At 42.1% G+C, this 12,348-nt stretch overlaps 1 protein-coding gene across 1 annotated transcript; it reads left to right on the forward strand.

The window, feature by feature from the left end:
- Nucleotides 1-1,495: 1,495 nt before the first annotated feature.
- Nucleotides 1,496-11,900, forward strand: GHSR (growth hormone secretagogue receptor). The gene is made up of 2 exons (XM_087726063.1): nt 1,496-2,252; nt 11,593-11,900. The coding sequence occupies exons 1-2, from the start codon at nt 1,496-1,498 to the stop codon at nt 11,898-11,900; spliced, it is 1,065 nt and encodes a 354-aa protein (XP_087582189.1).
- The last annotated feature ends 448 nt before the right edge of the window (nt 11,901-12,348 follow it).

A 12,348-nucleotide genomic window follows, 5' to 3' on the forward strand; every position in this document is an offset into this window, starting at 1 on the left:
GATTGGATCCAAACGTTCCGCAATAAAAAGGAAATAAAACAATGAGGTTGAGACACATACAAGCAGAATCCAGTGGAGTGTGTCAGGATCTTGTCATTACTCCAGATTGAGAGTGATTGGTGATTTGCATCTGACTAGGGTAGCACGATGGATGGATGGATGGATGGATGGATGGATGGATGAACGGATAGAAGGACAGACAAACTGTAAGATATCCCCCTCTCCTTTCAGCACTTTTGAAAAGTGCAAGCTTCACAGTGAGTTTATAGTTTGTTATATTTCATCAGTTGTATTTATTTATTCAGTTTTGTTGTATTTATTTGGCACAATAAAGACTATACTATTACATTATATTTTATTAATTTTCATCAGTTATTTGGAAAAAAAACATTTATGTGGACTGAAAGCACGATAAACTAAATATCTAGGTATTTACTTTGGATTCTACTCTTGCTGACCAACAAACCATTTTTTCACAGAGCTTCATTTGCCTTAGGTAAAATTTATCCCTGTAAAAATGCTGCCGGTTAGGCTAGGTTAAGAGAATAAAGCTGAATTCACACAACTAAGTCCATGAAATATTTAGAAATTGGTCTTGTTACATTTGTCCATTGTTATTCTCGGATTATTTTATCGTGGACTTGTTTAGGAGTTTAATGCTTAACGTAATAGATTAGAAAATGGGTTTCTTGTGTGAATGCAGCTTAGAAGTCCCGAAATACACCGATTGAGTTTGATAGGTCAACTAGTTCTTGAATGCTGATTTCACTGCATAATAATTGATCCTTCCCTGAACTGATGCCTTCCAGGTGTCTTGGTACTATCAAATTCACAGGTTGAGCTTCTCATTATACCACAGTGACCTTTGATAATCCAGGTAAATAATGCAAAAGAATGCCTGTTGGTGGAAAAGGTTTCACAAACACTTTGGTGTCAGAAGTGGAAGTGACATTGACACAAAGGGTCATAATTGGTTAAAGGGGGTGGAAGGGGGTGGAAGCAGCAGCTTGGTTTCTTTCAGAGTGTTGCTTCTATATTCTGGTTCCTCCGTGCTTGCTTTTTAGCCAGTGACTGCAGCCTCCATCCAAAAATGGATGTGAGTAGGTCCCTCTGGAGAAAAGAACCACACATTTTCAAGGTAGACACTCCCATTTTCAGCAGCCTTCCTCCTACTGAGAGAACTCCAATGACGAGATAGACATGTGAATCAGCTCATGATTAATGCAGAAGCAAAACAACGAATATGGCAGATGAAGTTACTTTGTTAGAGGGAGCTGAATCTCATGAAGGGACTGGACAGTTTTCAAGTTAGATTGCATTTCCTCTTTCTCCTCCCCTTCCAATCCATGTCGTGCTTACCTGGCTTGTTTGCTTTCATTTAGCTTCTCTCAACTGTCTATTTTTTTTTTGCCATCATCAGAGCCCATTGCCTCGTTCTTCTCAGATATGAGGAAGCAGCTGAGATAGTCCCTTCAGCTCAACAAACACTGACTGAATGCATAGCAAGCACAATTTGCTGCTCATCATGGATGATGACAACAACACACAGACTGAAGATTCCTACCTGTTCCCTGTACCTCTCCTCACAGGTGTCACTGTCATTTGTTTGCTGTTCTTCACGACTGGGATTCTTGGAAACATGATGACAATGCTGGTGGTCTTTAAGTTCCAGGATATGAGGACAACCACCAACTTGTACCTCTCCAGCATGGCTTTCTCGGATCTCTTGATCTTCCTTTGCATGCCCCTAGACCTCTTCCGCCTCTGGCAGTATCGGCCCTGGAATTTGGGGGATCTTCTCTGCAAGCTCTTCCAATTTGTCAGTGAGTGTTGCACATACTCAACCATACTCAACATCACAGCTCTGAGTGCCGAGAGATATTTTGCGGTCTGCTTTCCACTCAGGGCCAAGGCGATGATCACCAAGACCAAAGTCAAACTCCTTATCCTCGTGCTCTGGGTAATATCTTTTGTCAGTGCCGGGCCTATCTTTGTTCTGGTTGGAGTTGCGCATGAGAATGGGACAAATCCCTTGGATACCAATGAATGTCGAATCACAGAGTACGCCATTCATTCAGGTTTGCTGAACATTATGGTGTGGACCTCGAGTGTCTTCTTTTTTCTGCCTGTTTTTTGCTTGACCGTTCTCTACAGCCTCATTGTGAGAAAGCTTTGGCAGCGAAAGAAGAAAAATATTGGGCCAAAGACCTCCATCAGGGACAAGTACAACAGACAAACAATAAAAATGCTAGGTAAGGTACCAGATCTATTTTTTTTTTGAACAAGACAAGCCTGCTTATGCTGTCAATCCAAGATGTGAGATCTATAATATTGCCTATTGAATCAATTAAAAGTCATGTTGGAACATGCAACATTTTAAGTAACACGGAACATGTCCTTCAGATTAGATTTAAGAAGAGATTGGATAGCCATTTAGAATAGAATAACAGAGTTAGAAGGGACCTTGGAGGTCTTCTAGTCCAAACTCCTGCTCAGGCAGGAAAGCCTATACCATTTCAGACAAATGGTTGTCCAAATCTCTTCTTAAATACTTCCAATGTTGGAAAATTCACAATTTCTGGAGGCAAGTTGTTCCATTGGTTAATTGTTCTGTCAGAAAATTTCTTCTTAGTTGTAGGTTGCTTCTCTGCTTGATTAGTTTCCATCCATTGCTTCTTGTTCTACCCTCGGGTGCTTTGGAGAATAGCGTGACTCCCTCTTCTTTGGGGCAGCCCCTGAGATATTGGAACGCTGCTATCATGTCACCCCTAGGCCTTATTTTCATCAGACTAGACATACCCAATTCCAGCAACCATTCTTTTTGTCTGAAATGGTATAGGTTCTCCTGCTTGAGCAGGGGGTTGCACTAGAAGACCTCCAAGTCCCTTCCAGTTTTATTTTGATTGATTGATTGATTGATTGATTAAGAATGCTATGTAACTTAAAATAGCTTGCATAGTCTTACATTTTTTAGCAGGTTGCGTTATATACTAGTTGTACTCGCTGTGCATGTTTCATTGGTATATAATGAAAAGTTTGATTCTTCTTCAGTGATTCTCCAGACTGTCATTTGACCAAGAGGTCCTGATCTAGAACATATCCATCTGGATATGTGGATAGGAGGACTGATCATAAAGTTCCACTCAAGTTTAGCTTCCATGCCTCCAAGTGTAGTAGAGTTGTTAAGATGGATTTGAAGTGGACACCCAGCTTCAACTCCATCCTCAGCCATGGAAGTTGACTAGTTGACTGCGAGCCCGCCATTTACTCTCTGCCCAGCCTAACTCACAAGCTTGTTGCTGTGGTTGATGCAAAAAATGAAATGTGGTGGAGGTATGCTATTTTGAGCTACTGGAAGAAAAGCATCATATTCATATAATAAATAAATAACTTTAAAAAGTGTACCATTTTGAACTGAACTGGTATGTTCATAAAACGTAAATAAGAACCTGAGTACATGATCTGAAGACCCTGAAAAATGAAATAATGATTGCCTCTGGGCTCCTGCAGGCTGTACTTTTTCACTACCCTCAGTCAACAGGTCAGGTCAGGTCAGGTCAAATATCTGTTTGGTTCCTCATGCAGATAGTGAGATGCTTAAGGCTCTGATGATCACATCTCTTCCTGCTATGACTTTCCAACATCTTTGAAATAACTAGGAAAGGCTTACAGATTTGGAAAAGTCATAAAACACCGTCATACTACTTAAAGGTTCAGTTTGCAGAACACCTACTGTATTTTTCGGAGTATAAGACACACCTTTCCCCCCCCAAAAGAGGGTGACAATCTGGTGGGTCTTATACACTGAATAAAGCATTTTTGGCCTCCCAAAACCCTGCCCCTGCATTCCGTTTTTTGCAAAAATGGATGTTCAGAGGGATTGGGAGGCCTGCAAAGTGCTGGGGAAGGCAAAAATGAGCAAAAAATGAGCTGTTTTTTGCTTGTTTTTGCTCCCCCCATCCCCCATGAGCAATCTACAAACCTATCCATGCCCCTTTTTTGCAAACTATGGACCAGTTTTTGTGAAAAACAGGTTGTTTTTTGCTCGTTTTTGCCCCCTCCCAGTCCCCAGGAGCACCCTACAAGTTTCCCAAAGCCTATGCATGTCCTGTTTTTTTGCAAGAAATGGGGCGTGCAGAGGGTTTGGGAGGCCTGCAGAGCACAAAACCTTTTAAAAAAAATTACGTCTTCAAAATCCTGGTGCATCTTATACTCTGGTGCGTCTTATAGTCAGGAAAATACGGTAACTTGGTTAACCGACTTTCTAGCATTCTGCAATATATGGAGTCATAACTTTACCAAATTGTGACTGAGCCATAGCCTAACTCAGGTTAAAGATATCAAGTTTAACATCTCTGGTATGAATATCCACTGGATCCTTAATGATCAGATTGAACATTTTGTTGGATAGATTTTTAAGACATTGCTGATCAGACATGATGGTCAGAATCTACAGATTTATTTTCCCTTAGAGAAACTGATAAAAGATAGCTGATTGGGTCACAATCCTGCACTTTGAAGCCTGAGCGAGGAAATCAATCAAGTCTGAAGGGTACAGTTTTTTGCTTGGGAATATGTGACAAAGGGTAATAGTTACAAACTTGCCTTCAGATACACCCTGGACTGGAATAGGAGATTCATGTTTAATAAACATTACAAAGAGTTAAACATATAACACTGCTAGAAATAACAGTGATCACTCTTCATGTATTTAATAGCTTTTTTCCTTTAGTTACATTAAAAATATTTATGTTTTAGTAGCATCTTTTGCAAAGACTTGTGGAGTGCAAACTTTGCACTTCTGCTTCTTACTATTGGAGGAAAATGAACGCATCATAGCCAGAAAGTTAACACCGTTGTCATAATCCTGTACACTACTAAGAATAAGCTTTATAGAATGCAGGGAGAATCACTTGCGTAGTTGCAATTATGAACACACTCATTCAGGGATGAACTCAATTGGGGCATCTGCATAGTCGTATCCAAAGGTCAATCCATGATTGTATGGTCAAAACTTCACCCCTTTTCATGTTCAACCCATGTAAAAGGGGGGGCAGTGCTTTGATTGTATGACCATCCCATAGACCTCTTGGACCTCCTCCCCCAACAGATGTCCTGTGAATTGGGAAGGCTCAGTAGGTAGGATTTGAGGATTGTTGACAAGTGTTTTTGTTGGGAAGACCAAAAGAGAAGTTGACCAAGCACCAGTAAGACTCTTTAATAGGACTTACCTTGTGATAAGGGCAGTGATGCATACTTTGCCTCCATTGTGTTGGCTGATAGCAACCCAGTGGCCCAGTTTCAGAACTGGGGGAGCTTGGAAGCAGCCCCTACCCTATAGATTACTGAAGATCTGACCGTCAGTATCATTTTAATTTTCTACATTCAGGCCATAGCCCTGCCATAACATACTGGAGTAGATAGAGTTATGTCAAAGATATACGTAAATGAAATAGGTTGCATCAGTGTAATATGATGGCAGCACCAGATTTTAGTTTTTATTGGGTTTTTTTGTTTGTTTTTATAGTTATATGTATATTATTATTGCTAAGTAACAATATACATATAACTATATGTTATAAATATTGTTATTGCTAAGTTATGGGACGCGATGGCTCAGTGGCTAAGACCCTGAGCTTGTCAATCAGAAAGGTCAGCAGTTCGGCAGTTTGAATCCCTAGCGCAGGGTAACGGAGTGAGCTCCCATTACTTGTCCCAGCTTCTGGCAACCTAGCAGTTCGAAAGCATGTAAAAATTCAAGTAGAAACAATAGGAACCGCCTTTGGTGGGAAGGGAACAGCGTTCCGTGCACCTTTGGCATTTAGTCATGCCGGCCACATGACCACGGAGACGTCTTCAGACAGTGCTGGCTCTTCGGCTTTGAAACGGAGATGAGCACCGCCCCCTAGAGCCAGGAATGACTAGCACATATATGCAAGGGGAACTTTTATCTTATATATTGTTATTGCTAGGTTGTCAGCTCCCCATAGTTTGGTTTTAAGGTGGGTAGCTATACAAAGGTTTTAAGTAAATAAATGTTTAACAAATTATGCAAGGACTTTACTTAACCTGATCAAAACACATTGTGTTTTATTAGATTAATTAGATTAAGAAAGGAAAAAAATTGTTTTGCAAAATTGTTGTGGAAAAGAAAAAGGAATGGTCCTTCTGTATTGCTATAGAAAGTCATTGGTTTTACAAACCACAATAAAAAGGTTTGGGCTTTTTCACTTTACTACTTAAAAAAATATAAAGCCACTTAACTCCAGAGATAGTTATTGACTCCGTAGTCTCCCAGACTCTTTCAATGTGATCCAAAGAGGAAGGTAATAGCTACAAAAAGTGTCAATTTGCAATCATTTAGGCTTTCAGTCATTCTTGTTTCTTTTGGTGGACTTACTGTAGAATTTTATTTCTGAGTTAAGTGGAACAGAATCCCTAGAGCAGTGTTTCTCAACCTTGGCAACTTGAAGATGTCCGGACTTCAACTCCCAGAATTCCCCAGCCAGCATTCGCTGGCTGGGGAATTCTGGGAGTTGAAGTCCGGACATCTTCAAGTTGCCAAGGTTGAGAAACACTGCCCTAGAGTATTTTGTGGTTATAGTCCTGACTGCAGATGGATCTGCTGCCTTTCAATTGACATGGTTTGCCCTCCGTTGCCATCCACCCCCCACCCAGTTCTCCCAGCCCTGATGTCTTTTCTGAAGAACATTCAACATAGACATGGCGATTTGGTTCTTTCCCCCCAATAAATCACAATGAGAGTTACAATAAATTCTCCGTGGCATTTTATTGGAAGGTCGTTATTTTAAGATGTTACAAGATTCTCACCTGTGAAAATGGAGAATAGGTCCACACCTCTTTTGGAGAACAGCTCTTCAGATCTTAAAGACTGACTTCATGTTTCCCTTCAATAATCTCTTAGTAGGCTAAACGTAACCCAACTTTTAGCCATCTTTCATCAGGCTCATTTTGCATGCTTGAGATCTTAATAGATTTAACAGAGTTGGAAAGGATCTAGTTCAACCTCCATTTCCCGCCCCCAAGACTGACTCCAAACATTTTGGACCAACAGGCACATGATGCTTCCTCTGATCTGCTTTGGGGACTCTAAAGTGGCCCAATTATTTTGACATTCCAGTAGAAAATCTCAGGACATCTTCATTGTTGAAAATGAGACTGTAGCAGAGGTGGGTTCCTACCGGTTCGGACTGGTAGGTAGTAACTTGGCCAGCCACACTCCCGAACTGTTTCTATTGGTGACGCCACAGGTGCTGCCATCTTGTTTTTTGCTTCTGCAGATGCACAGAAGCATTTTTAACCTACTGCGCAGGTGCGCGCCCTGAGCAAACCAGCAGTAGAAGAAGCCGGAACCCACCCGTGGACTGTCGTAATAAATTAAGGAACATTGTTGCTCTTCCTCAAAACTCCAAATCTGAAACATGAGAGCCCAATCAATTAGACCTCCGATAGTATTTTTTTCCTTTCCATGGCAGATGAAGACTTGTTTATCCTCCCAAACATTCATTGAGTGATGAACATTTGCTGCTTTTCTGTAAAAAGGTTCCCTTGGGTAGAGATATCCAAGTTGGGTAGAGATATTACAGTGAAGAAAATGGCAGGTTTATTTGTTGATTGTTTATTCCCATTATCACAAGGACAGGTAAAGTTTTGAGACCACTGATATGCCCTCCAAAGTTAAATCAGTGGAAGAACTGTATGGCTATATCCAGAAAGTCACCAGGAACCAGGCTTAATTTGAAGGTGACTTTAATGTACTTTATATGGCTTTAGGGAACAAAAGGGTCAAGGATATATCATATGTATTTACCAGATTTACTTTTCTTTCAATGGCTCATGGCAGCTAAAATCAGGATATTATTCCCATGAGTAGCGTGGGCAGAGATAAAGAGTGACTGGTTCAATCATTCAATGAAATGTCTATCTAGAGCACTGATGGCAAATCTTTTCGACACCATGTATCTAAACTGGAATGAGCCACAGCCCCGGAAACTCAAAGACCAGCTGCCCGGTGCGCATGTGCATGCTGGCCACCTAGTCTTCTGGTTTCTAACATGCGAACGTGTATGCGCATCAGCCAGCTGGTCTTTGCATGCGCCCGAGCCCCAGAAACCCAAAAACCAGCTGGCCAGTGTGCATGCATGTGCTGGCCAGCTGATCTTCAGTTTTCCAGTATGCGCCTGCATGCCAGCCAACTGATCTTTGCGTGTGTCAGAGCGCTGGAAACCTAAATGCCAGGTGTCCAGTGCGCGCATGCACAGCAGCCAAGTGGTTTGGGTTTCCAGGGCTCAGCCACACGCGAAGATCAGCTGGCCGGCATGCATGCACACACCAAAACCCGAAGAGCAGCTGGCAATGTTGTTCATGGCCACAGAGAGAGCTCTGCATACGCACAGAGAGGGTTCGCCATCACGGATCTAGAGGATGGGTTTAAATCTGGGTCTTCCTAATGGAACCACTGCACTACATTTATTCCTGTGACCAATGAATCCTATGGGTCCATGGCAACTCTTAACAGGTTGATCATCACCTTATTCTTTGCCCTGATTTACAACCCACCCTTTTCATTTTCAACAACTGAAAACACAGTTGTACCCCAAATGAGAAAATCTCCTTTTCTCAGTTGGAATTGTTATGAGATCATCGATCTATCAAGCCCATTAACACCGACATAGAAACTTCTACCGCAGGCAAGATATCATTTGAAAACTTCCATGGTCTTCCTAAGAAATAATTTCATCTGTGTTTACCTATATTCTGTGGCAGGACTCCAAGGGGAAATTATTTTCTTAGAAGAATATAGGATCAACTTTCTAGCTCAGACCCAAGTCTGTATCCTACTTTCCACCAGACTTCTGCAAGAAGCCTATTTAATAAGAGCTGTGTGAGGGTTCCAAGTAACACCCCCAACGAAAGAAGACTCTGAGGCTTGAAGTTCCTCAAAGTTCCGTTTTATTAGAGATGTCATATTGGCACATCTAGGAAAACCCAAATCTGAAAGTTTTCCCCACCCAAATGAAAGTCCAAGTCTCTGCCTAGCACCTACATGTCCATCACACGGTCCAATCAGGCACCACCCCACCTGGAGATGCCTCCCAGTCATACCAAAAGGGTGCAGAGGTGCAGAGCTAGATGTCCCTCCAGGTGCAGAGCTAGATGTCCCTTGACTCTCTGAGAAAGGAATGTTATTTTGACTATATATCTCCCATACTCCACATAATCCCCCCCTCCCAATTTCCCACAGCATTAAATCTGGCAGGCCAGAAGGCCAATGCAAAAGATGGCTTCCAGGCCTGACAAGCTGGCGTTGAACAACATCTTGCCTGTGACTCTTGAAATAATATATTGGTGCTTTAGCTTGTAGCTATGTATCTTTCGCCTTATTTTCCACCAGTAAGTGGCAACCACCTGTGATCTCACTTATGATGAATTACAAAAGTGACTTGGTGGATAATAATACTTTTTGCTTGTCAAGATCCTTGACTTCCAGCATTCTGTGTCTCAGCTCTTGAAGATAACTTAAGTTCCCCTTTCTCATTTTATCCGTTCTGTGCATAATTTTATGTACTTCCACATTATTTTTCTTTACTAAATCTCCTTTCTAAGTCTGATTCTAAATAATCCCAAATCCAGTTGAAACCAATGAAATAAGTTAGTGCAGTGTTTCTCAACCTAGGCAACTTGAAGATGTCCGGACTTCAACTCCCAGAATTCCCCAGCCAGCATTCGCTGGCTGGGGAATTCTGGGAGTTGAAGTCCAGACATCTTCAAGTTGCCTAGGTTGAGAATGCTGGCTGGGGAATTCTGGGAGTTGAAGTCCGGACATCTTCAAGTTGCCAAGGTTGAGAAACACTGAGTTAGTGTGTGTCAGTTCATAAACAAGACTTAGTTGTAACTGAGATTTTTTAAAAAAAAAATAAGGTTGAATACCATGGACCATAGAAGCTTGCATGTTACCTGGTTTATGTGGCGTGGTGGCACAGTGGTTAGAATGCAGTACTACAGGCTGCTTCCACTGATCACTGGCTGCCAGCAGTTTGGCAGTTCGAATCTCACCAGTCTCAAGGTTGACTCAGCCTTCCATCCTTCCGAGGTGGGTAAAATGAGGACCCAAATTGTTGGGGACCATAGGCTGACTCTGTATACCACTTAGAGAGGGCTGTAAAAGCACTATGAAGCAGTATATAGGTGTAAGTGCTATTGCTACTTGCAGCCGGGCATGGAATTCCCTATCTGTTTTGGATGTAGAGAGGTTTTTTGAGAGGACAAATTCTGTGAAAGTGCCTGGAGAGACTAATCAGATAAGTTATAGAACCAACTTTGAGATCAGGGTGTGTCCTAGCATAGCATTTTGGACATCCAACTCCCATATAAGTCTAAATACTATTGCTATTATGTGCAAAGGATTGTGTGAACTTCTCCTTTCTATTGTAGCTCTTTGGATACCTGGGGAAGTTGTTGTAAAGAATGAGGGGGAGTTGCTTGGTACATGAGATGATGGTAGAGGAAAGATTAGATCATAAGGCTTTGTCCTGCAAATGAGCCACCAACATGGTATCTGATCTTTTGGGGCCTTGAGTAGAAATATTGTTGGGGAATGAAATGAAAAAATGATTTTGATAACACATCGGCAACAAGATTTGCAACAGGGTTGCAAATTGGGGAACCTGCAAAGCACACCATGCTTCTTTTGTGCCCCATTTGTCTCATCCGTTCAAGGAGGTTTTGTGTATTTTGTTTAACATTTTGGAGAAACAATGTAAGTAAAAAATGATACCACCTTCTTTTGTATAAGGCTGATGACAAGTTGACCGATTATCAGCTGCCCAAGGCCAGAAACTTTCCCATAAAACCAAATAAATAGTAAGTTCTGTACAAGGCTTATGGATGAGAGATGAAGAAAGGGAGGGGGCAACATTGGTTTCTCTTTGCATCTTTCTCCAATGGCCTCTTGTTCTGACTGTTCTAGTCACTGTTCTCTAGAGCAGTGGTTCTCAAACTTGGCAACTTTAAGACTTGTGGACTTCAACTCCCAGAATTCTCCAGCCAGCTCTGCTGGCTGGAGAATTCTGGGAGTTGAAGTCCACAAGTTTTAAAGTTGCCAAGTTTGGGAATCACTGCTCTAGAGGTGTTGTTTGATGAACAACAAGGAACAGCTGGAGGAGAGAAGCAACCTAGAACTAAGGAGAAATTTCCTGACAGCTACAACAATTAATCAGTGGAACAATTTGCCTCCAGATGTTGTGGGGGTGCTCCAACACTGGAAGTTTTTTGTCTGAAGCGGTGTAGGGTTTCTTGCCTATGCAGGGGGTTGAACTAGAAGACCTCCAAGGTACCTTCCAACTCTGTTATTATCCTAAGACATTTGTTACAGGGAGAATAGTTGAAGCATTCCTTTTCTCCTGCTTCTTCTTCCAAAATGGGTAAGTCCAGATTCCCATCTCGAAATCCAATTGAGTTTTTCTTTCTTCTGTGCCTTGAAACTTGAATTTAATAGAGAAACCTGAGCAAATATTTTAATTCACCTTCATATGCACTTGCCCTTTCTCTCTCTCTCTCTCTTTTAACTAGCGGTGGTGGTCTTGGCTTTTGTCCTCTGCTGGCTGCCCTTCTATCTAGGACGTTATCTTTTTTCCAAATCCTTCGAGGGGGAATCCCTGGATATCGCCGTTATCAGCCAGTACTGCAACGTGGTCTCCTTCGTTCTCTTCTACCTAAGCGCTGCCATCAACCCAATCCTGTACAACATCATGTCAAAGAAATACCGGGAAGCCGTTTACAGGCTCTTCGGAATGAAGCCGCCGAGGAAGAAAAAGCTGTTGACGATGACGGAGAGAAGATGCCACACTTGGACAGAGTCCAGTACCACAGCGACGTGACGGCAGAGGTTGGACCGAGGTTTCCCTAAAAGCCACTAGAGAAGGGGGAAAAGATATCCAGGCTGGCTAAAAGATGGCACACTTCTTTCTTTCCATGATTGGGAGGGTTTGCAATTTGAAAACTCAGGTATGGAAACGAAAAAGGGGGGTTAAAAAAAAAAAACCACGCAGAGCTGCGAGGAATATTACGACAGGTGTTTGGTGTAAATATATTCATCAGCAGTGGGTGAAACAGCTGCCCTTTTGAATCGTTTCCAGTGCCTATGATTCTATGCATAACGATGGGAACTGAGGTGTCTTGGGTTTATAAAGCACAAATGTGGACTGAGAGTACCTGCCTTTGTGCTGTGCAGCCCAGCACAAAGGGGAGGAACCAGCTGTGATGCAGACGCTCTTTGAAAAGGTTTCCCCATAGGGTGGGATCTGTGTGCGTTTTGTACAGGAATGT

The sequence above is a fragment of the Thamnophis sirtalis genome, unplaced genomic scaffold (genome assembly GCF_051295495.1).
Source record: "Thamnophis sirtalis isolate CommonGarterSnake01/CBP01778 unplaced genomic scaffold, rThaSir2_p1.2 scaffold_11, whole genome shotgun sequence".
NCBI classification, from domain to species: Eukaryota; Metazoa; Chordata; class Lepidosauria; order Squamata; family Natricidae; genus Thamnophis; species Thamnophis sirtalis.

Excerpts from the sequence above, each read along its gene's own strand:
- GHSR (XM_087726063.1), top strand. The coding sequence starts at position 1,496 with ATGCATAGCAAGCACAATTTGCTGCTCATCATGGATGATGACAACAAC. Across the intron at positions 2,253-11,592 it reads ACAAACAATAAAAATGCTAG|CGGTGGTGGTCTTGGCTTTT; the intron begins GTAAGGTACCAG and ends TCTTTTAACTAG.